The sequence below is a fragment of the Moschus berezovskii genome, chromosome 20 (genome assembly GCF_049115385.1).
Source record: "Moschus berezovskii isolate FMDL1 chromosome 20, NW_MosBer_1.0, whole genome shotgun sequence".
NCBI classification, from domain to species: Eukaryota; Metazoa; Chordata; class Mammalia; order Artiodactyla; family Moschidae; genus Moschus; species Moschus berezovskii.
Window position 1 is genome coordinate 26,944,094 of NC_142479.1, and position 24,545 is coordinate 26,968,638.

General features: G+C 49.9%; 2 protein-coding genes across 6 annotated transcripts in view; both read left to right on the forward strand.

Annotated features, from left to right (window-relative positions):
- Positions 1 to 1,017: 1,017 nt before the first annotated feature.
- On the forward strand, positions 1,018 to 12,500 carry RAD51D (RAD51 paralog D). 4 transcript variants are annotated; one of them, XM_055401019.2, is made up of 11 exons: positions 1,018 to 1,271; positions 1,537 to 1,598; positions 1,786 to 1,904; positions 6,388 to 6,469; positions 6,729 to 6,863; positions 7,144 to 7,276; positions 7,374 to 7,469; positions 9,904 to 9,994; positions 10,120 to 10,190; positions 11,556 to 11,720; positions 11,886 to 12,500. In XM_055401019.2, exons 1-11 carry the CDS (start codon positions 1,190 to 1,192, stop codon positions 12,056 to 12,058), a joined length of 1,209 nt encoding a protein of 402 aa, XP_055256994.1. In that variant the 5' UTR covers positions 1,018 to 1,189; the 3' UTR covers positions 12,059 to 12,500. The 4 variants fall into 4 exon arrangements, with proteins under 4 accessions (XP_055256994.1, XP_055257034.1, XP_055257005.1 ...); XM_055401030.2 differs by having other exon boundaries at positions 1,045 to 1,271; positions 7,201 to 7,276; XM_055401059.2 differs by lacking the exon at positions 7,144 to 7,276.
- A 9,162-nt stretch (positions 12,501 to 21,662) lies between these two features.
- RFFL (ring finger and FYVE like domain containing E3 ubiquitin protein ligase) overlaps positions 21,663 to 24,545 on the forward strand; it is a 74,627-nt gene continuing 71,744 nt past the window's right edge. Inside the window, exon 1 of one of the 2 annotated variants that reach the window (XM_055401111.2) lies at positions 21,663 to 21,900. The gene's annotated coding sequence lies outside the window, so the exon portion shown is untranslated. Of the gene's footprint in view, positions 21,901 to 22,105; positions 22,130 to 24,545 lie in introns of those variants that run through there. The other variant, XM_055401146.2, reaches the window with a different exon arrangement.

Consider the following 24,545-nt stretch of genomic DNA (forward strand, 5'->3'; position numbering starts at 1 on the left):
TTCAAGTGTCTTCAGGTATTGAGTGACCATGGTAGGTGGTACAGAGGCATAAAGAAATGGGCCAGAGGTTGCTTCTGTTCTCAGGGAAACCATGTCATGGGGAGGAAAACATACACACAACTTTGTGGGGTGAGGAACCCGGAAGCTGTTAAAACAGCAATGGCTTTGCACCTGGGTGGGGATTCCTCAGCTCTTAAGTCCAGCTCTGCCCACAGCTTCATAGGCTGTGAAGCCTTTGGCAAATGATTTCACCTCCAAGCCTCGTTTTGCTCATCTGTAAAACAAGGATAAACATAGCACCTGCCTCACTAGATGGAGAAGGAAATGGCAACCCACTCTAGTATTCTTGCCTGGAGAATCCCATGGACAGAAGAGCCTGGCGGGCTCAAAGTCCATGAGGTCGGAAGAGTCGGACTCGACTTAGCGACTACACCACCACCACCACCACCTCAATAGACTGTGCGGAGCTAATCTTGTAAAGTTGTTTTGTTTCTTCCAGAGGATGAGGTCCAGCCAAGGACGTTTAAAATTCGTGTGTGTGTGTGTGTGTGTGTGTGTTCTATACACTCAGGGGTTTTATCGTTGTATATGTAAAAATTCTTTTTATTTGGAAACTGGAGAAGCAGATGCCCTCTCTGTGCTCTGCTGCTTTTTAGCAGCCATCATAATCTCGGTAATTCTCTGATTTATTTGATTTGCTCTTTACTGCCTTTCTTCGCTAACAGGTAGGCCCCGGGGAGTCGGGATGGTCGATCCGATCGAACGTTTTGGCCCAGCGTTCAGAAACGAAAGCTGCACCGGGGGGGCGTGGCCCAGGAGAAGGCGGAGGCGCCCGCGGGCGCTGAGCCGCCGAGCCGCCGAGTCGGGCGCGGTGACCTCCGCGCTGGGAGCCCGGCTCCGCGCCGCCGGCGCTGTCTCCGCCGCGACCACCCGGCCCGCGCGTCCGCGCCGCGGCCGGCAGGTGGCGCCGCAGGCCGGGTCCTGGCGCCTGGAAGCCGGAAGCGGCGGCGCGGCCGGGGCGGGCTGGCCCGGGGCGCCCGAGCTCCGGAAGGGTCCGCCTTCTCCGCGCGGTCGCTGCCTCCTGCATTCCTCGCCCGTCCAGAAAGGGGCGCCGGGGGAGGGGTGCGGGACGGCTGGAGACGGCCCCGCGGATGCCCCCGGGACGAGCGGTCCCAGGCCCCCAGGGAACATGGGCGTGCTCCGCGCGGGACTGTGCCCCGGCCTCACCCAGGACATGGTCCAGCTCTTGCAGAGCCGCGGGATCAAGACAGGTGACCGCGGGCGCTCGCCAGTGCGGGCCACACGGCCCGCCCCGCACACCCGGAGGGGCCCTTCCCCTCCCTCCTGCGCCCCCGGGGAGCCCGGGAACGTGGGCGTGGGCGAGCCATGCCCCTGGGAGGGTAGAACCCCCCGCAGTGTGCCCGGCACCGCGCCGGGTCCCACGGCCCCGCCAGTCCGCGCGGGCGCGGGAAAATCAAGTGCGGGACGTCCCGGGCCTCCTTCCCTGCCCATCAACCCCACGTGTTTCGTTTTCAGTGGTGGACCTGGTTTCTGCAGACCTGGAGGAGGTCGCCCAGAAATGTGGCCTGTCTTACAAGGTGAGCTGACCGTCTCCACGCTCCACACCTGGCTGTCTCTAAATGCCCATCCCTGAGCAGAGGGGTTGCTAAAGGTTGATAACGGCGGCCTCTGAGACCCTGGAAGGCCTCCTCCTTTGACGGGTCGTCGCCGAACACTTTTGGGCTGCTGCAGACCAGATCCTGAACTGCCCCGCCCCTTCCGCAGGCCCTGGTCGCCCTGAGACGCGTGCTGCTGGCTCAGTTCTCAGCTTTCCCCTTCAATGGCGCTGATCTCTACGAGGAACTGAAGACCTCCACTGCCATCCTGTCCACCGGCATTGGAAGGTATGTGTGTGTATGTGTGCGTGCGGGACAAAGCCAGAGGCAGGGCGACCTGACTGCCTCTCGCTGGGCTTTCGATGCTGGAGTCTGAAGCCAGCAGGCTCTTTTAGACAGTGCTGAGGATGGTCAGGACTTCTGAGTTCTGTTACCCTATAAGAAGGTTTCTCGTAGCTCCTAACTTTTGGGGATGCAGAATTATTGGGGGGGGGACCTGTCCTGCGTGTTTAGTAGGTCGTTTGGCAGCTTCCCTGGCCTCTGCCTGCTAGATGCCAGTAGCACCTCCCTTCTCCCCATGTCTGATAGTCAAAAATATCTCCAGCTGTGACCCCTGAGTGGGTTGGGGGCAAAATCTATGCTGGTTGAGAGCCACTGAAACACAAGATGTCAGTATTTCATTATTATTCAGCAAATCAGAGCAACTCTTCTCTGACCCTACCTCTCTGTCCACTTAAGGATGGATATGGCAAGAGTGCTGCAGGACTAGGTTAAGTACCAGCCATTGACACGTGGTTGGAGAAGGAAATGGCAACCCACTCCAGTGTTCTTGCCTGGAGAATCCCAGGGACGGGGGAGCCTGGTGGGCTTCTGTCTATGGGGTCACACAGAGTCGGACACGACTGAAGTGACTCAGCAGCAGCAGCAGCAGCAGGTTATACAATGGAGCACCGAAAAATTGATGCCTTCAAGCTATGGTGCTGGAGAAGACTCCTGAAAGTCCCTTGGACAGCAAGGAGATCAAACCAGTCAATCTTAAGGGAAATCAACCCTGAATACTTATTGGAGGGACCGATGCTGAAGCTGAAAGTCCTGTATTTTGGTCATCTGATGCAAACACTTTACTCATTGGAAAAGTCCCTGATTCTGGGAAAGGTTGAGGGCAGAAGGAAAAGAGGGCATCAGAGAATGAGATGCTGCTTGGATGATATCACTGATGCAATGAATATGAACTTGGGCAAACTTTTGGAGACGGTGAAGGACAGGAAGGCCTGGCATGCTGCAGTCCATGGGGTCGCAAAGAGTCGGTCACAACTGGGCGACCGAACAACGACAACAAGCTTATACCATAGGTTGCATAATCTCTTCGTGATCCTGTGAGTTTGTGATTATTAACCCCACTTGAGTTTAGCACAAGAGGAGCTAGGGGCAGTGGTGGGGCTCCAGCCCTGGGTACTTGTTCCTGAACTTGGTTCATGCCTTGTACACTGCAGCAGGAGGGGGCGAATCTAGTTTCCTTCTGCCATGTTTGGAGAGAGAAAGAGTTGGAAGAAAACAGGCGGCTTCTGGCCAAGGGAGTCTGACCTCTTCCCTGGCCTGTTTGTGTGGAATTTGATAAAGAACTCTGCCACCAGAAAGGTCTTTGGATCGGTTTGGCCCTCGCTGTTTCCATAACATGCTCTCTTGGCAGGGTTCACACAACACAGTGCTTGCTTTCCCTGGCTTGAGGGTTCAGGTCTGTCATTCATCAGGCACTAGCCAGTGTCAAGCATGGGTACCAGAGATGTGCAGATGGTATGGGTATGGGTGAGGTCCCTGCACTTAAGGAGACTGGGGTCCACTGGGTAGAGAAGAGCAGGTGGACACAAGAGCGGTGTGAGCATGTGTGCAAGCCGCTAAGGAGGGGGTGATTAACAGGAAGCAGGCCTGGCCTTCGGGAGTTTATAAAACCAGCATATACAGAGAGAGCGGTCAGGTGGTAAACTGGCAGGATGGCAGCCACCATGGGTCACTGCAGAGGAGATCAGAGAGGTTCAGGACTGCTCTGTGCAGTAAGGAATGGATGGGCCTTCTCTGAGTGCTCATCAGGAAGCAGGCACTGTTACTCTAGGTACATTATTTCATTTATCTTCTTATCTTCACTTTATCTTATCTTCTTCATTTATCCATCTACTTCCCCGATGCTCAATGGGTTAAGAATTTGGCTGCAGTGCAAGAGACACAGGAGATGCAGGTTTGATCCCAGCGTCGGGAAGATCCCCTGGAGAAGAAAATGGCAACCCACTCCAGTATTCTTGCCTGGAAAATCCCATGGACAGAGGAGCTTGGTGGGCTGCAGTCCATGGGGTCACAAAGAGGCAGACACGACTGAACGACTAACGCTTTCACAACTACAGTGAGCCTGTAGCGATGAAAATCGCCATCCTGGGACCTCGCTGGTGGTCCAGTGGTTAAGACTTCGCCTTCCAGCGCAGGGGGTGCAGGTTCAGTCCCTGGATGGGGAGCTAAGATCACACACGCCTTGCACCCAAGAAACCCAAACATAAAGCAGAAGCAACATTGCAGCAAATTCAGTAGAGACTTCAAAAATGGTTCATTCACATCAAAAAATCTTTAAAAAGAAATAAAAGCCATCATCCCATAGATAAGGAAACTGGGACTCAGTGAGACTTGCTCAAGATCCCCCAGCTAGGGATTTCCCAGGTGGGCCACTGGTTAGGACTCCTGTGCTTCCACTACAGTTTGATCCCTGGTTCGGAAACTAAGGTCCCACAAGTCGGGTGGCACAGCCAAAGGGAAAAAAAAAAGAACGTGCAGTGAGTAAGTGGCAGACCAGGCCCTTGAGGTCACACGTATCACACTGCTAAGCCTAAGAACTCAGCTCTAAGGCATCTGCCCTGTTGCTCCTTCCAGGCAGGAGGCTGTGTCATGAAAGTAGAGTTTCAGGCACGGGTTGGGGTAGGCGGGGTGGATGGGGCTGGGGAGGCTGGCAGGAGAGGCCCAGAAGGATACAGCAGGGCAGGGTGTTGTGCTCGGATCTGGGGCGGGTGACAGTAGGAGGCATACTGAAGAAATGCTGTAAGCCTTCCTGCTGGGGGGATACAAAAGTGATGAATCAAAGATGACCCCTAGGTTTCTAGCCTTTGTCACAGTGGTCTTTGGACACCTGATGGGTATTACTCTGACATGGGAGGGGAGGGGAGTTCTGTAGTCAACAGCTCACGAAATGCTGGTTAACCCAAATGAAGCAGGTTTCTGTTTTTTTAAATCGGCTTTTTTTTTTTTTTGGGTCACGCCACTGAGCATGTGGGATCTTAGTTCCCCAACCAAGGATTGAACCTGAGCCTCCTGCCTTGGAAGCAAGGAGTCCAAACCATTGGACCACCAGGGAAGTCCCTCTGCTGTAGGTCTTCTCACGGCCGGTAGTGGTGGGGGTGTCTTTACAAGTGGGAGAGCAGGCAGCGAGCTCGGAAGCAGCTGTACTGACCGGGGCGGGCGGGGGGAGAAGGGTGGTTCTTTGAAGGCCAGAGCTGTGTCTTGTTCATCTCTGCCTCCCCCTTGTTTTAGAAAAAGGCCTTTAGGAAATGTGAGACGTTCAGGCGACGTCTGAATGAGTGACTGAAAGGATGAAAGCCAGTTCAGGGGAAGGTGGAGGATAAATTCAGACAGCACTTGTGTTCAAAACGGGGGGTTAGGCTCAGTTGTACTTCTGTTCCACAAGGCAGGTGGTGGTGGTGGGAGGGGGGTCTGTCCATGTTGAGGTGGACTTGGGAATTCCTTATGGAGATCCTCATGGCCAGGAATGCTATTGATTGTTGATTGTAGAGTCCAGACCTGTGGTTTAGCCCAGGCTGCTCATTAGAATCATTTGGGAAGCTTAAGAAATATTCATGCTGGGGTCTCTTTAGAAATTCTTTGTTTTTTGGCCATGCCTTGTGAGATCTTAGTTCCCTGACCAGGTATTGAACCTGTGCCGCCTGCATTGGGAGCACAGCATCTCAACCACTGGACCGCCAGGGAAGTCAACATTCTTGAAATAACGTGATAATAATGGAGAACAGATTAAGCAGTTGCCAGGGGCTGGCTCGGGGTTTAGGGGTGAAAGTGGTTATAAAAGGGTGGCACAGGGAGCCCTGCAGAGATGGAAATGCTCTGTCTTGACTGTAGTGGTTCCATAAACCCACACGTGGGGTGAAACGACAGAGAACGGTACACACAGACACACGTGGAAGGAATGGAGGTGCCGCTCTGTGGACTGCACCAGTGTGGTTTTTCTCTGTTGCACTGAGATGGAGTATAATACATCTGAGAGCAAAAGATGCTACCGTTAGTGGAAACCATCTGAAGGGTACACGGGACCTCACTACATGTTTTTTTTTTTTTTTTTTTGCAACTTCCTGTGAATCTATAACTATTTCAGAGTTTTAAAACATGACAAATTATGGGCAGTGCTATCGAGGCAACCCAGAAGGGGCTGCGATGGAGACTGAGAGGAGAACCATTGAACGGGGCAGCGAAGAGCCCTCCGCAGAGCAGTGATTACCCAGGGGCGATCTTTAAGGCGGGCGTGAAAGGATGAGGGGCCAGAGCGGTAACACTCGGCCGGCCACGCCAGCTTTCCCCACAGGAGACTCCGCAAGGAGAAGCCTCCTGGCCAGAGATGTCAGAACGTCTCTGGACAGAACAGCGCTTGGAAGGAACGTCTTGCTGTTCCTCCTCCCTCCCCTCCAGTCCCTTCGGTTGATGCTTTTCCCTCCTTTTCTGCCATCAGCCTGGACAAACTGCTAGATGCTGGTCTCTACACTGGAGAAGTGACTGAAATTATAGGCGCCCCGGGTAGCGGCAAAACCCAGGTACACCTGCAGCCAGCAGTCGGGAGGGTTGGGGGAGGTAGATGCGTAGTCCTGGATCTCTGGGGAAGCTTCTGCCAGCATCCTGTGATTTCAGAGCTTGGAAGAGAGAAGACGGGTGGTGAGGAGCGGGATTTGAACTCATGTCTCTGGGCCCATTCGCGCCTCTGGGATCCAGACGAGATTTGGCGGGGGCGGGGAGAGTCTCATTCTGGGCCCTTCTCGAGGACTGTGGTTCACCCAATGGCCCGTCTCTACTCAGGTATGTCTTTGTGTGGCAGCAAACGTGGCCCATGGCCTGCAGCAGAACGTCCTCTACATTGATTCCAACGGAGGGCTCACAGCCTCCCGCATCCTCCAGCTGCTTCAGGCCAGGACCCTGGACGAGGAGGAGCAGGTAAAGGGCAGGAAGGTTGGGTTCCTTTGAGGTTCTGACACCGTAAGACCCCATTATCTAACACGGCAGGAATTTGGACCATTTGGGTGACTAGTCATTTCTGGCTTTGGAACTTGCTGTTCCACCAATGCTTCCTGTATTCTAAAGCCTCCCCTTTATGACGTCATCCCGGTTGGATGCTACTCACAAGGATCCTTCCTAGAAATCCAACCCCTGGCATCCCCTCATTCAGGGCAGACACACACCCAGCCTCTGTGTTTCTCCCCCATATCTTGCCCAGGGCAGACCCACTGGTCACTGCCACTCCTTCCCACGGAGCTCTGACTTGGCTTTGCAGCTCAGCATCCAGCGTGTTGAGAACCGGCCCGTCAGACAGAGCCCATCGCCATCTGTACCTGAGTCCTTGTGTCGAGGTGCTTCTTCTCTTTCAACCTCAAAATCCCTCTTCATCTTGCGCGACCCCCAGCTCTTCTTCTCCAAGGCCCTCCCTTGTCTCTTCCGCCCCTTCAGGCAGGAGCTCTCCAGAGGATCCAGGTGGTGCGTGCGTTTGGCATCTTCCAGATGCTGGGCGTGCTGCAGGACCTGCGCGGCGCTGTGTCCCAACAGGTGAGCCCGATCTGCTGCCTCCCCTGCTCCCCGCAGCTCACCTATGCTGTCTGCGTGTGGGCCGGTGTGCAGTCTGGTGACTCTAGCTTTGCCTGCCATTCCCAGGATGGGATCTCTGGATGCTTAATTCTTTCCTTCCTCAATTCTTTGCCTCCTCGTTCACATGCCTATCTTCCCCACTAAAGAGTAAGCCCCTTCCTTGAGTGCAAGGATCAGTCCTGTTCATCTCTGCGTTCCAACTGGGTCCATTCAGCTGCAAATAATAGAGTCTATCTGACAGACACTTGAACCCTGAGGACATTTAATTATCTCACATAAGTCTGGAGGTTGGCACACCCGTAATATCAGGGTTCTAGGTTGGTGTGCCTGATTCTCTGGCTCTTCCCCCTCATGATTGCAGAGTGGCTGCCATGGCTCTGAGCATCATGACTTCACATTTATATCCAGGGCAGTGACAGATTTCTCTTTTCTGTACCTCTTTCTCTGGAACCCACCATTACACTTCCCAATTCCCTTTACATCTAACTGGCAAAAACTGAGTTATGTTTTATGTCCTAGTCCAGAGGTTGGGCCCACCTTCCCTGATGTCAGGAGATTTTCTGTCCAGTGCTTGAACACATTCAGAGTCCGGTTGACAAGGGAGAGAGGTTAGGAATGGCATTTGCGGTGGTACCCTGATATACCTGATAGGTGCTTGGATAGGATATGGTGCCTGATTTATATACCTTTACATTTGGGAGAAACCTTAGAGAGACTAGTTTAATTTATCTTAAACTTTACCTCTCACCCCAAAGCATATCATGTTCCCATGGGCATACCTAGGGTTGTATGTAACATGAATCGTTTTAACAAGTTTTAGACCATATAGTGGTTGAACGAATACTTGGCATAGGAATCATAGCAGGTTATGCCCCCCCATGTGTTGAGACATGAAGTAGTCCTGACCTAATCCAACCCTCTTGTTGGAATTGAGCAAAGTGGGGGCCAGAGACATTCAGTGAGTTGCCCACAGTCACCACATATTTAGGATAAGCACAAAGCTTAGGGACTTCCCTGGTGGTCCAGTGGTTAAGACTCTGCACTTCCATTGCAAGGGGCACAAGTTTGATCCCAGGTTGGGGAATTAAGATCCCACATACCTCATGGCCAAAAAACTTTTTTTTTTTTATACATTAAGAGCAAAGCTTATGACCCAAACCTCTCAACTCCCAGGTCAAAAGACTTTTTTTTTTAACTGTAGCACTGTTGGATGATATGTATTCTGTTATTGCATAATGAGTTACTGCAGACTATGACCTAAAACAACACGCATTTATTATCTCAATCTCTGTAGGTCAGAAGTCTGGGCACAGCTTGGCCTGGTCCTCTGCTTAGGGTCTCATTAGGTTGTGATGAAGGTGGTAGGTGGGCTGTGCTCTTATCTGTAGGCTCAGCTGGGGAAGAACCACTTAGAAGTTCATTCAGGTTGTTGGCAGAATTCATTTCCTAGAGGTTTCAGCTTCTTGGTGGCAGCTGGTTGCTGGCAGAGGCCATCTTCAAGTCCTCAAAGCTGCCCACTATCCCTGCCATGTGGTGCTTTCCATAGGCAGTTCACAGCAAGGCTGCTTGCTTCTGCAAGACAGCACACGTGTGAGAGCAGAATGCAACATGTTGTCCTGTGTAACAACGTGACCATGGGCTGGCAGTGCATTCCGTTCGCCATATAGTGAAGCCTAATCAAAAGTGACATCTGGGGCTCCCCTGGTGGTCCAGTGAAGACTTCGCCTTCCAATGCAGAGGGTGCAGGTTCAATCCCTGATTGAGGAGCTAAGATCTCAATGCTTTGGGGCCAAAAAACTAAAACATAAAACAGAAGCAATATTGTAAGAAACTCAATAAAGAGTTTTTAAAGGGTTGACATCAAAAAAATTCTTTAAAAAACAAAAAGAAAGAAAAAATTTTCTGATCAGGGACCATAGGATCTGAGCAGGGATTTCTCAAATTTAATTAGAGTATCTGATATCCTGTGATTTAAACTCTCTCGGTCCATCCAAGTCTTCAGTGAAAGTGCAAGTGGCTCAGTGGTCTCCGACTCTTTGCAACCCCATGGACTATACAGTCGGTGGAATTCTCCAGGCCACAATACTGGAATGGGGTAGCCTTTCCCTTCTCCAGGGGATCTTCCCAACCCAGGGATTGAACCCAGGTCTCCCGCATTGCAGGCGGATTCTTTACCAGCTGAGCCACAAAGGAAGCCCAAGCCTTCAGTATAATCTGTTATACATACACATGAGGGTGGGGGGAAAAACACTGCTCCATCGTAGAGGGGCAGCTGTGTTTGGGGTGGAAGAGGTTATTTCCTACCAGTTTCTGCTAGAGGAGCAGGTTTGTCTGGTAACGGGCGCCCCCTGGAGGCCAACTGGTTGGTGGCACCTGCTTCCCATCACCCGCTCAGGTCAGCAGCTCTTCCGCAACTCTGAAGGTGGTGGTTGTGGACTCCGTCGCTGCGGTGGTCGCCCCCCTTCTGGGAGGTCAGCAGAGGGAAGGTGAGTGGTGTGGCAGAGCGCAGGGTGGAGGGTCGTGATCTTGCCTGCCGGCTCTGGAGTCCCGTCTTCGGCCAGCCCGGTCCCCGATGCCCCGCTGCCCACCCTCTTTGCTTTTTCTCCTCCAGGCTTGGCCTTGATGATGCAGCTGGCGCGAGAGCTGAAGACCTTGGCCCGGGACCTCAGTGTGGCAGTGCTGGTGAGGAAGTGGGCTTGGCCAGCCATGCTTGCCTTCTCTCTGGTCCCTGGACTTCACCAAGTGGGGAGGTGTTCTTTCCAGGCGCTCTTTATTTCCTTAAACAGCAGCTTCGGAACCCCCAGAGTGACCCTTTGGGAACGGGTCATAGCCCAACTTCTGTCGGTCATCTAGAGTGCCAGACTGTGAGGGGATCAGACACATAAATAGCCAGGGGATCAGGCAATGTTATTTTTAACACTTAAAAAAAATTAATTATTTGGCTGCGCTGGGACTTAGTGGCAGCATGCAGAATCTTTAGTTGCATAATGCTGGATCTAGTTCTGCAACTAGGGATTGAACCTGAGCCCCCTGCGTCGGGAGCACACAGTTTTAGCCACTGAACCACCAGGGAAGCCCAGGGACAGTCTTGTTTTTCTTTTTACTTTCTTTAAGTCAAGTTTATTGAGGTGTACTTCACACAGAGTAACTTCTCTTTGTTTGAGGTTTGATACAGTCGTATCTGGCGAGATCAAGATACAGAATATTTCAATCACCCCAGAAAGATCCCCCAGTCCCAGACAACCACTGATTTGGTTTCTGTCCCTTTCTATGAAGCTCTGCCTTTTCCAGAGCTTCATAGAAAGGGATCTTTTTTGCTTTTAGAGTAACTTTTTCTGCTTATGGAGTAATTTTTTGAAAGTCTTCATGCTTCTCATAGAAGAAGGTAAAAAACAGTTAAATATAAGTGTCCATATTAGTTTTTTTTTTATATACCTTCATTGAATCTTTTTTCTCTGCCTATATACATATACTTTTAATCAACTTTCCAACTAAACTGTAATCTTGTGTTTTTGTTTTTTTAAAAAAGGGCACCATTTCTCGAATCTTTTAATAGGTTCTTTAAGAATGCCATTTTTAGCAGCTACATTTTTGGGGTGGGGGGCTGCGCTGGGTCTTCGTCGCTGGGCATGGGCTTTCTCTAGTTGCGGCGAGTAGGGGCTACTCTTCAATGCATTGTGCAGGCTTCTCACTGCGGTGGCTTCTCTAATTGTGGAGCATGGGCTCAGGAGTTGTGATGCAGGCATTAGTTGCCCTGCATCATATGGAATCTTTCCGGAGCAGAAATCAAACCCATGTCCCCTGCAGGTGGATTCTTAACCACTGACCACCAGGGAAGTTCCGGCATCGTGGTTTAGTGGCAAGAGCTCTGTGCAAGTCAGGAGCCCAGGGTTCTTACTCCAGACTGGTGATAAGTCTTGGAGCCTTGGGGAAGTCGTTTCCTTGTACCTGGCTTCAGCTTTCCCATCTGTAAAATGAAGCCATAGGAGCAAATGTCCTCTGTACCAGCATTATGGGTCTATAAGCCTTTGATTCTTTCTGCCACAGGTGACCAATCACATGACCCGAGACAGGGACAGCGGGCAGCTCAAACCTGCCCTGGGACGCTCCTGGAGCTTTGTGCCCAGCACCCGGATTCTCCTGGACAGCACCCAAGGCTCAGGATCTCTGGGCAGCCGGCGTGTGGCGTGTCTGACCAAATCCCCCCGTCTGGTGAGCCAGCCCCAGGGGAACGCCAGGAATCCAGGCCCTTGAGGGTGGCTTCCATGCCCTGCAGATGTCTGTGAATTCCTGAAGGCTGAGACCCTGCAGCCAAAGAAACTACCCACATGGGCTGCTCAACTCAAACACTCATGCTTCCCTCCTGTCTTCTTCCAGCCAACAGGTTGCCAGGAGACGGTGGACTTAGGGAGCTGGGGGACCCCAGCGTCCCAGGGAGATCACAAAGGACAGTGGAAGCAGAGCCCAGTGTTCCAGGGAAATCACACATGATGGTGCTGTTGATGGGGGAAGGGACAGGCCGCAAGGCCCCCAACTCACCTGCACAGTGATGCCTGCTGCTCGCTGCCGGCAGCCCCTGGGGCGCTAGAGACACTCTCGCTGGGAAGCCATCTCAGTCCTCAGCTCCTCTCTCTGGAAACACAGTGCTACTGGCAAGAGAGGATGCTGTTGCGGAAGGACCCAGAAATCCATACTGGGACCAGGTTTCCTTCTCTTGTTTCTACCTCGTGTATTTCCAGCGGGGCCGGGTTCATGGACCTGGGCATCTCTGAAGAGGCACTCTGGTGCCTGGATGGATTAACCCTGTACGTCACCGTCCTACCCTCCATCCTGACAAAGTAACTGAGCTTGAGGCCTCTGGCTTGCCTTTGTTTCCCTTCTTCTTGTTTTTTTTCTTTGCCTCTGTTTTTTCATCTGTGAGATGGGGCTCCATTCCCCCTAACTCTGTCTTTGACTTACTGGGTGGAAGGAACCTTGTAAATGCTACCCACACATTGTGTGCTCAATTGTGTCCAAATCTTTGCGACTCCGTGAACTGTAGCCCACCAGGCTCCTCCGTCCGTGGAATTTTCCAGGCAGGAATACTGGTGCAGGTTGCCATTTCCTCCTCGAGGTGATCTTCCCAACCCAGAAATTGAACCTATGTCTCTTGGCGTCTCTTGCGTTGGCAGTTGGATTCTTTACCACTAGTGCCAAAACTCTTCCTTATCTAGATCCTGCTCTTAAAAACATATTAATACAAAAGAAATTCACTGAGCTGCAGAGCCATCTGTTTTCCCCCAGACGGTGGCTTTTCAGTCTCCCTGAGTGAGGCCCCAGAGAACCCCGGTTCCTCTTTCCCTCTTGTCGATTTGGTTTCACACACCTGCATGCATCACCATGGCCAGGTGAGGCCGGGAGCTCACTGCAGCCCCAGGGGTATAACCTAACAGGAAGGGAAGGTGTGACCTGGCCCCGGTGAACCCAGCCGCTTGTTTAACGTGCATGGTACCCTGTCGGGCCCCTCCACTGTGCAGAGTAAGCCGAGGTGCTGAACGGGAGAATTTGCACAGTCAATACAGCCAGCTGGGAAAATTGATGCTGGTGTAAATAATACACGGCAAATCTAGTCCTTTATGCAGAAATTCATTGCTGGTGGCTCCAAGATGCAATGTAATTACTCCACTCTTCCTGCCAGCTGTACCACAGTGTATGAAATAATCCCCACCCCCAGCCCTGGTCTGTTACAGGTGCTGTGACCATCTCTCTGCGAGCTGTAGCCCCGGCTGGGTGGAAGGGAGGACAGCAGGGAAGGGGAAATCAAAGGCAGAACATGATCAGGATTGTTTACTGACCACATTTTTTCAAAGGAAGGTTGCCTTTCTCGGTTTGAGAGCCTGTTGTGCAGTTAATTAGTGTCTTGGCTGCAGGAAGGGGGCTCAGAGTTAGAGGCAGAAGATATAACATTTACAGATGATGAGCACAGGAGGGATAAAAGGAAGAGGTCTGGAGGGCTGGGAGCAAGTGGCAGCCCCAGGGTGTCTGCCTGAGTGAGGACAGGCTTGGTGAGCCAAGACTAGAGGAACCCTGGCGCTGGTGCTTCCAAAAGCTCTCGGGAGAAATGACCCTGCAGCCTCCTTACTAGGAGCAGTGGGCACATAATGGCAGCATTGTGCATGCATGCTAAGTTGCCTCAGTCGTGTCTGATTGTTTGCGACCCCATGAACTGTAGCCCACTAGGCTCCTCTGTCCACGGGATTCTCAAGGCAAGAATACTGGAGTGGGTTGCCATTTCCAAGGGCTCTTCCTAACCCTAGGACTGAACTCCTGTCTCTTACATCTCCTGCATTAGCAAGTGGATTCTTTATGACTAGCGCCACCTGGGAAGCTCATTGCAACCATAGTAGGAAACAAAATGTTAAGCTGGGGATGGCACATCCCTGTCATTTGTACCATTTGGGAATCTTGAACCCACGCAGGCATCAGCATTCTCTTTTGCCGAGCTCAGAGACCTTTGCAATTTTAGTCTTTCTCCACATGACACTCGAGGCAGCCACCACCAGTCAGTTGAAATTGATGTTCAGGGTGGAGCCTGGTTGCCATCTCTGCCCTGGGCACATCTGCCATGTTTCCTGAATGTGGCATCAGGTGCTCTGTCCCTGACTCAGTACCCTAGAATTGTAGATTTGAGAGGCCTGTAAAGGTCATGTGCCCTGAGATCTCCCTGGTGGTGTGGTGGTTGAGAATCAGTCTTTCAATGGAAGGGACGCAGGTTCGATCCCTGGTCGAGGAACTAAGATCCCACATGCTGCAGGGCACCAAAGCCTGTACCACAACAAAGATCCACATGCTGCATCTAAGACTCGAGGCAGCCAAATAAATAAAGACCATATGCCCCATCTTGTCATTTAGCTGAGAAGGAAAGTGAGGTCCAAGAGCAGAAATGACAGTCCCAGTGGCAGAACAGGGGCTGGAACCTAGGACTCTCGATTCCTTGGCCAGGATTCTGTGTCCACGTTGCCTTTAGCTTTCAATTGGTACAGTTCTGCCCTCAGTAGGGACTTATTCCAGCCGCGGAGCCTCACCCAGGCAGCCTTTCTGGCCACGAGGAGGAGCACCGTTCACTGTTGCTCCAGACCACCCCGTGACATTCCTACAGGACCTTGCCCCTCACAACTGGCACTGGGTCTTAGTCATGGCACGTGGGATCTAGTTCCCTGACCAGGGAGCAAACCCAGGCCCCCTGCATTGGGAGAGCAGTCGTAACCACGGGACCACCAGGGAAGTCCTGTCCACGTCTTATTCAGTGCATCTCAGAGCTGAACAAGTGCACTTGACCTGCTGCGCAAACTTGACTCCTTGAGTAGCCTTTGAATCCTAGCTCTTCCCTGCTTCCCTAGTTTCTGTGTATAAGAGTCTCGACATAACCTGGGGGTTCGCAGGAAGATAATAGGTATGTGGTGAAAAGGATACAAAGTCAAGGAACAAGATTTACATCGCCTCTAACTTGGTCTTAGCTGTGACACTTACTGTATGCCATTGGATCAATCAGCCTCTTTAAGCCTTAGTTTCATCCACTGAGGAATAGGGGAAAATAATACCTATTGCATAGAATTGCTTTAGGGTCATATAGCTTATGTAACGGAGAAGGCAATGGCAAGCCACTCCAGTACTCTTGCCTAGAAAATCCAATGGATGGAGGAGCCTGGTAGGCTGCAGTCCATGGGATCACTGTGAGTCGGACTTGACTGAGCGACTTCACTTTCACTTTTCACTTTCACACATTGGAGAAGGAAATGGCAACCCACTCCAGTGTTCTTGCCTAGAGAATCCCAGGGACAGGGGAGACTGGTAGGCTGCTGTCTTTGGGGTCACACAGAGTTGGACACGACTGAAGTGACTTAGCAGCAGCAGCTTATGTAAAATGCCAGATACTTTCCCAGGCATATCACAGGCCCTCAATTTCATATTACTTGAAAGGCTTAGGATACCTGGGAGAAGCTGGTGACAGCTTCCTTCGGTCTAGGCAAGGCCAGCTTCATGGTAGTGTGACCAGTGCAGTTGCACAGAGCCCTGAGCTTAGTTTAAAGCTCTGCTGTCCATCAGCAGAGGAATGGCTAAAGAAGACATGGTACATAGATACAATGGAATATTACTCTGCCATAAAAGGGAACAAAGTTGGATCATTTGCAGAGACATGGATGGGCCTAGAGACTCATATGGAGTGCAGTAAATCAGAAAGAGAAAAATATTGTATATTAACACGTTTGGAATCTAGAAAAATGGTATAAGTGATATTTGCCAAGCAGAGACAGATGTATGGATATCAAAGGGGAAAAAGGGGGTGGGAGGAACTGGAAGATTGATTGACATATATGCACTATTGATACTGTATGTAAATAGATACCTAATGAGAACCGCCCGTATAGCAGCGGGAACGCGACCTGATTCTCTGTGGCGACCTCAAGGGGAAGGAAATCCCCAAAGGAGAGGATATTTGTATATGTACAGCTCTTCACTTTGCTATACAGTAGAAACTATCAGTAGAAACACAACATTCTAAAGCAACTAAGCGTGCGCGCTAAGTGGCTTCAGTTGTGTCCGACTCTTTGCCACCCCACGGACTGTGGCCCTCCAGGCTCCTCAGTCCATGGGATTCTCCAGGCTGGAATACTGGAATGGGTTGCCATGCCCTGCTCCAGGGAAAGCAACTATACTCCAATGAAAATTAATTTTAAAAATGCTTTTCTGTTGCCGTTCAGAAATTCTTATTACTATTTGAACAAGGGTCCCAGATTTGCACGGTCCCCTGGAAACTCATTTATTTAATTTCTGGCTGCATTGGGTCTTCCTTGCCGCATATGGGCTTTCTCTAATTGCCACGAGCAGGCGCTAGTCTCTAGTCGTGATGTGTGGGTTTCTCACTGTGGTGGCCTCTCTTGTGTGTGTGCTCTAGAGGGTTGGTTCAGTAGTGTGGCACACTGGCTTAGTTGCCCCGTGGTATGTGGGATCTTCCTGGACCAGGGATCAAACCCATGTCCCCTGCGTGGATTTTTAACCCCTGGACCACCAGGGAAGTCCTGAGTTGAACTCTTGTATCAGCCCTTCGTTTTGGCAAACACCCTACCGTTGATGTCTTAGGGAGTAATTCAGTCAGAGGATAATTTCCAGTAGAAAAATTGGAGTTAGCATCCTGTGTCTATCGACCGATAGACTTTAGTGTCCCATTCTGGGATAACCTACACAGCCTCTCTCAGAAAGCAATACTTTATATTTTACAAAACTTATTGGTTAAGAGAAGTTAAGAGGGGGCTGATGAAATGGAATGATGATTTGGGGTTTTGGTAGGTCAGTCACTAAGTTATGTCTGACTCTTGTGATCCCATGGACTACAGCCCACCAGGCTCCTCTGTCCATGGGATTTTTCATGCAAGAATCCTGAAGTGGGTTGCCATTTCCTTCTCCATTGGAATTTTGGAGTCAGGAGAAAATCTAGGTTCAAAACCCTGCTGGACTCTTCCTGGCTAAATTACCTGGACAAAGTAATGTCTCTGTCTCATTGGTAAAATATATGTTGCAGAGAAATTACATTTTTCTCATTGGTAAAATAAATGTCTCAGGAAATGAAACAGATAATTTATGTAAAGTGCTTGCCGCAGAGTCTGGCACATAGTAGGTACTCAATCACCATTAATTCTTCCAGCTCTTGCCAAACATAACAAAAATCAGGGCTCTAGGACTTACAAGCCACTCTGCTACTAATACAAGAAATAATATGATTTATTTTTTCACTGCCATTTGGGGAAAGGTACGTGCTTCATAAATATGTATTGGAAAGTACTTAGCAAATGAGTAGAAATAATAAAAATACGTCAAAGTAAACAGCTCCTATAAACATGTCACTTGGTAGACAAATTAGTGTTTTATTACTACGAAATACTATTGCTTGCTGAAAAGGATTTCAGATTACTTGCACAATGGGTACATTATGGAGTGCCTCTGCGGAAGGGCACGATAAAGATGAAAAATAATGACGGTGATAGGGTGTGTGGGTAAATGCAGCTCTGAGCCCCTCCTTGCTTTAGCGACACGCATATTAGTTAGCAGCATTTCAATGATTTAGCTGTAATACAGACCAGAGGGCCCAGAAAAAATGATTTCCACAGGATGTCGTGAATTCTGACTCCAATTATCAGGACCACCTTAAGTGCACTCCCTTTCGGAACTGTGCACTTAAGCTTAAAAACTAAGCTTACAAAAAGACATCTCTGGGTCTCACCCCATCCTTGTGCTGGACCTATTAACTTTCTCTGATAATAATTAACATCAAGAGAAGAAGAGTTGGGGTGGGGAATAGATGTTCCTTAATCACGGGTCACAAAGCCCTTTCAGAAATGAGAGAGGATGGCATCTAAAGAGAAAAGGAGACAGAGAAGGGAAAAGAGGAGACAATAAATGCCTTTGTGGGGGAAGATAAACCCCTGGGGAGAAGCAGAGGGAACAAGGCAGTGCATCAGGGAAAGTTACCGAAATAGCCAGAAAGGAAAAAGATGGGCACAGTTAATTCAGGTGCTGGAGGCCGCTAGCAGGCCAGTCTTTCCGTGTGTTCCTGGTGGTGGAAAGACCTGGTTTCAAATTCCAGTTTGGCCTTTTCCTAACTGTGTGGCTTTGGGTAAATTTCTTAATAGGCAGATCTTCATTAATAACATGGGAATAGGTATGTGACACTGTACAGGAGACAGGAATCAAGACCATCCCCATGAAAAAGAAATGCAAAAAAGCAAAATGGCTGTCATAGGAGGCCTTACAAATAGGTGTGAAAAGAAGGGAAGCGAAAAGCAAAGGAGAAAAGGAAAGATATACCCATTTGAATGCAGAGTTCCAAAGAATAGCAAGGAGAGATGATAAAGCCTTCCTCAGCGATCAATGCAAAGAAATAGAGGAAAACAATAGAATGGGAAAGACTAGAGCTCTCTTCAAGAAAATTAGAGATACCAAGGGAACATTTCATGCAAAGATGGGCTCAATAAAGGACAGAAATGGTATGGACCTAACAGAAGCAGAAGATATTAAGAAGAAGTGGCAAGAATACAAGAAGAACTGTATAAAAAAGATCTTTACGGCCCAGATAATCACAATGGTGTGATCACTCACCTAGAGCCAGACATCTTGGAATGTGAGGTCAAGTGGGCCTTAGAAAGCATCACTATGAACAAAGCTAATGGAGGTGATGGCATTCCAGTTGAGCTATTTCAAATCCTGGAAGATGATGCTGTGAAAGTGCTGCACTCAATATGCCAGCAAATTTGGAAAACTCAGCAGTGGCCACGGGACTGGAAAAGGTCAGTTTTCATTCCAGTCCCAAAGAAAGGCAATGCCAAAGAATGCTCAAACGACCGCACAATTGCACTCATCTCACATGCTGGTAAAGTAAGGCTTAAAATTCCCCAAGCCAGGTTTCAGCAATACGTGAAACTTCCAGATGTTCAAGTTGATTTTAGAAAAGGCAGAGGAACCAGAGATCAAATTGCCAACATCCGCTGGATCATGGAAAAAGCAAGAGAGTTCCAGAAAAACATCTATTTCTGCTTTATTGACTATGCCAAAGCCTTTGACTGTGTGGATCACAATAAACTGTGGAAAATTCTGAAAGAGATGGGAATACCAGATCACCTGACCTGCATCTTGAGAAACCTGTAAGCAGGTTAGGAAGCAACAGTTAGAACTGGACATGGGACAACAGACTGGTTTCAAATAGGAAAAGGAGGATGTCAAGTTTGTATATTGTCACTCTGCTTATTTAACTTATATGCAGAGTACATCATGGGGAACGCTGGGCTGGAAGAAGCACAAGCTGGAGTCAAGATTGCTGGGAGGAATATCAATAACCTCAGATATGCAGATGACACTACCCTTATGGCAGAAAGTGAAGAGGAACTGAAAAGCCTCTTAAAAGTGAAAGAGGAGAGTGAAAAGGTTGGCTTAAAGCTCAACATTCAGAAAACTAAGATCATGGCATCCAGTCCCATCACTTCATGGCAAATAGACAGGGAAACAGTGGAAACAGTGGCTGACTTTATTTTTCTGGGCTCCAAGATTGCTGCAGATGGTGATTGCAGCCATGAAATTAAAAGACGCTTACTCCTTGGAAGGAAAGTTATGACCAACCTAGACAGCATATTAAAAAACAGAGACATTACTTTGCCAACCAAGGTCCACTTAGTCAAGGCTATGGTTTTTCCATTGGTCATGTATGGATGTGAGAGTTGGACTATAAAGAAAGCTGAGCATTGAAGAATTGATGCTTTTGAACTGTGGTGTTGGAGAATACTCTTGAGAGTCCCTTGGACTGCAAGGAGATCCAACCAGTCCATCTTAAAGGAGATCAGCCCTGGTTGTTCATTGGAAGGACTGATGTTGAAGCTGAAACTCCAATCCTTTGGCCACCTCATGCGAAGAGCCGACTCATTTGAGAAGACCCTGATGCTGGGAAAGATTGAGGGCAGGAGAAGGGGACGACAGAGGATGAGATGGTTGGATGGCATCACCAACTCGATGGACGTGGGTTTGGGTAGACTCCGGGAGTTGGTCATGGACAGGGAGGCCTGGCGTGCTGCAGTTTATGGGGTCGCAAAGAGTCGGACCTGACTCAGCAACTGAACTGAACTGACTAACTGACTTCCTTGGTGGTCCAGTGACTAAGACTCTTCAATTCCAGTGCAGGGTACTGGGGTTCGATCCTTGGTCAAGAAACTAGATCCCACATGCGCAATTAAGAGTTTACATGCCACAACTAAGACCCATCGCGGCCAAATAAATAAATATTGAAAAAAATAACATGAGAATAATAGTACTCAGTTTGCTGGGTTGTAAAGACTGGAAATAATACTTGTAAAGTGACAGAGTCTGCATGCATAAATAATTTCTTTATTCCACTTTTCTTTGTGATATTACTTATGTTAAAATACAAATTGTTGAGGACAACCCTGAGAGGTCTCCATAGGACACTAAGGCATGAGAAAACTAGCCACCTTGGCTAACTATTCCCCATGCACCTCTAGTGGTTTGTATTAATAGTTTACTGTGTGTACGCTCAACCACTCAGTGGTGCTTTGTGACCCTACAGACTGTAGCCCACCAGGTACCTCTGTCCACAGGATTATCCAGGCAAGAACACTGGAGTGCACTGCCATTTCCTTCTCCAGGGGATCTTCCAGACCCAAGAATGGAACTCACCAACCTGCATTGGCAGGCAAAATTCTTTACCACCGAGTCACCAGGGAAGCCCCCTTATAGTTTGCTAAGCACTTCTGAATATATGTATTGGTTTATTTAATCCTCATACCAACCTGCCTCACACCAACGGTACCAGTTTCTCTAGGGATGAGGCAAGGAGAGTTCAGAAATATTCAGTATATATATTTAATATTTATAAATATTATAAATAAATATGCTGAAAGGTACCCAGCTGATGAATGGCTGGGGTGGGTTCCTCCCTACAGAGTCATCTTCATTTTACCAGGGCCTCCCTCTGAGCAGTTTCCTCACTTTCTTAAGGTGAAATTAGCTAACTCTTTGGCCTTAGACTGGGAAACGCTTGAGATGGAGGTGCCATAGAGTGCATGGGAAAAACATGGGTTTTGATGTCCTTCAGATCTGGCTTCTAATATCTCCCGACCATGTGACCTTGAATTAGACAGTGAACCCAGATGGGCCTGGGTTTCTTTCACTGTAATTTGGGGGAGCCATCCCTTGCTGATAGCCCTTGTGGTGAGGAACAATGGGATATGGAAGTGAGGCAGCTTTCAAATTTTTCTTTTGAAACGAGTTCTGAGATGTTACAGGGCTTAGGCTCACCAAGCTGGACCACGGTTTGAACCCTTCAGCTCCCCGCGCAGAGTGCGGTGACCCCCGTCGACGAAAAAGCAGCAGATGCCCGACAGCCGAGTAGCGCCGCCACACACCCGCGCTCAGGCTCGTGGGCTGGGGCCGGCCGCCCGCGGCCCGTGGCTCCGCCAGGGGGCGCGCGCGCGCGCGGAGGCCGCCCTCCGGTCTGCCGCGCGCCTCCCGCCTCTCTATGGTGGCTCGGGCGCGGCAGCAGAGGCGGCGGCGCGCTCCCGAGGGGGCGGGGCCGCGCCGGGGGCGGGGCCTGCGCGAGGGGCGGGGCCTGCGCGAGGGGCGGGAGCGACCGGCCCCGGCGGCTGGGGATGGCTGAGGGGCGGCGGGGGGGCCAACTTCCTGGGGCCGCCCGCGAGGATGTGGCGACCGCCCCCCGGCGCCCCTCAGCCCCGGAGACGCCGCCGCGGCGCAGCCCGCAGCGCCCCTGCCTGAGGCGCCCGCGGCCCGGATCCGGCCCCTCCCCTCCCCTCCCCCTCCCCTCCCAGGTGCGGGGCCGGGCAGGCGGCCGCGACAGGTGAGGAGGCGGCGGCGCCCGCGCGGGGCTCCGCGGCGCGCCCGGCCTAGGCTGGGCTTCTGGGGGCGTCCGGAGTGGGGGAGCGCTGCTCGGCCTCGGGGTCTCGCCAGGCTGCGGTCCTGGGTGGGCGCGCGGGGCGCCGCCTCTGTGCGGGGCGCGGCCTGAGACGCTCGCTGCCCACAGGGGAGGAGGGGAAGCCCTCCGTCGCTGAAAATTCTGCGCATTCAAGGTAGCCCGCACCTGTCCCGCTAAAAAGTGCCCCTCACGGAAGCGCTTCACCTGTGGGGACACTAGCGGGAGACGTGTGTTATCATAGATCTCCAAACGCCCTACCCGATTGGCAGGTTCTGCTGGCTTGTGGGAGTGGGGGGGGAACATGCGGCTTTTGAAGCAGAGGAAACTGAGGCAGGTGCGCCCGGCGGCCTGCGTTCGGCAACTAGCCTGACCCTACTTGCCAGGGCAGGAGCCCCGCGGGCTTCTCGGAAGAAGGTGGAGGCTGGAGTTCGGAGGCTTGGTGGAGAAGTTTGGGGATATGCCTCTCCCACCCACGTGCCCCCCTCCCCACCTAGGGGCCACTGGTGGAAGTTGTCTTCTGTTCCCCTGAGGTAACCTGTATGAGGTGGCCAGTGGCCAAGACGGAGAGGAACGGTGGGGCCTCTGCAGCTGGGTTGCCCAGGAGACATTTGACCAGACATGGGGAAGAGCGCTGGACCCGCGGAGCCACAGCCTCGCAGGCTTTTCTGTCTGCTCAGAGCTTGATGTCGGGCTGGCTGAAGATAGAAACAGCAGTATACTTTTTCCTTTCTGTTGGCCTGTCATTTGTTCTAGGGGAAAAACTGCTTGTGTAATCAAGGAAGAGTGTACTGGGCTCCTCCCCGTCTACCCCAGGGAAGAATTACTGTTAGCTCCCACAGAGGGCTTCACCCGCAACTGTCACTTTGCCCCCTGGCTAAAGGCCACCAGAACGTAAGGAACAAACATCCCCAGGTGTTATGTGGCCTTCTAAGAAAGTAAGTTTCTTGCCCATCCCGTTTTACAGATGGTTTGGAGGGCAGACATTTCCTGCCACCTCTTGTTGGCTGCAACTGTGTGGGAAGTAGCTGTTTTCCCAGTGACAGTTCAAGATAGTGTGGCCAAGGTTGTCCACTTACGGGAACATTTTTCTAGGAATGGAAGCAGGCAGGGGACACGGTGCTGGCTGAGTTTGTGTATGCAATTCTAGGGTTGGGAGCTAGTTCAGGGGATTTTAGGTTTGACGACTTCTTTATCCTTTTTTTTTTGATTGTTTTGCCTCACATTCAAGGAAATAGATGATGGCAAGAATTTCTGAAACTATAGCGTATTTCCTAATAATTCCAGACTTCAGAGTACAAGTCATAAATTACAGTTTGTTTAGAGGTGTTATTTTCTTAAGTTTGAAAATTGGGTATGACAATTACAGTTTGATGTGGCAGGCCTAACTGTAATAACTTGATTGTGCATGAAGAAGGTTTCCATGTAATCTTGGACACACACACACATTTTAATGTCTGTTTAGGAAGATCAGCCCAGTAGAAACTTCCATATTGATCAGGAAGACAGCTGTTATCCCGACTGTTTACCTTGGGGTCAGGGATTGTAAATCTTTGAAATCGACTTAATTTATGTGCTAAAATAACATGCACAAAAAGAGAGCTGTTCTCTAAAAGGTTAGAAATTAATTTGTTTTCAAAACTTTCTCATGATCAAGCTAGTTGATACCACTCTGCTTAGCACTATCTTAAGAGAGCAGTGGAAAAAGCATTTTGAGTGACCAACATTTAAAAAGAAAATGAACAGCAGCAACAACAAAGAAAGGGTACAGTTTCTTCCCTAATTATCTGTCCATTGTGATGTTTAGTACACAAAATGTGTTGTGCCTAGAACTTTCTGAAAACACCCTTGTAAACCTAAGGAGTGTTAAGGAAACTAATTCTACCTCGATTTTTAAAATACTGCTGTTGTTTTAAAAGATTAGAGACTTTTGTATGAAACTTGTACTGGCTATAGCGTTTATGTTTTGAGAGGAAAGATTTAACCTCTGCACCTTAAAATCTCATAACCTCTGCAATACAGAACTGAGTTATGAGTCTAATGAGAATGCATAGTTTAAATTGCTGTGTTGCTGAAGCCGCGAGGTGTGAGCTTCCTCATTATTGTTTGGTAATGGTTACCGGTTATTATTTTTGTTTGATTACTGATTATTGGTAGGTGTGACTTGTGTTTCTGTAAGAAAGATTCTGGCAATCTGAAGGACAGTCTTTTTCTGCAATCACAAATTCCCATTCTTTCAGTAGGGAGGTGGTGTGGTCCCTTTCTTGTTTTGTGAGTTTATGTTACTTGGAGTTTTAAACCCCTAAAACCTGTTGGGCTCTTAATAAAGTATCCTATTGTATCTTACATGAAAGCCGTCCTAGATGGGTTGGAATCATTGGCCTTACGTGTTGAAAGACTTCAGCACTCCCAGTTTCCAGGATTTATCTGCTGTCGTCAGGACAGTGGTTTTGTCTAATCCTCATGATGCCATTCTTAGCTTAAACCCATTATCCTCCTTTATCTTTGTTAAGACTTGCATGAAGTTTCTCTGCTTTCTCTATTTCAGGGTGACTATTCCACATGTTTGATGC

Coding starts and splice junctions, on each gene's coding strand:
- RAD51D (XM_055401019.2), top strand. CDS start 1,190: ATGGGCGTGCTCCGCGCGGGACTGTGCCCCGGCCTCACCCAGGACATG. Junction 1,272..1,536: donor GAGCCGCGGGATCAAGACAG/GTGACCGCGGGC, acceptor TTTCGTTTTCAG/TGGTGGACCTGGTTTCTGCA. Junction 7,470..9,903: donor GCGGCGCTGTGTCCCAACAG/GTGAGCCCGATC, acceptor TCACCCGCTCAG/GTCAGCAGCTCTTCCGCAAC.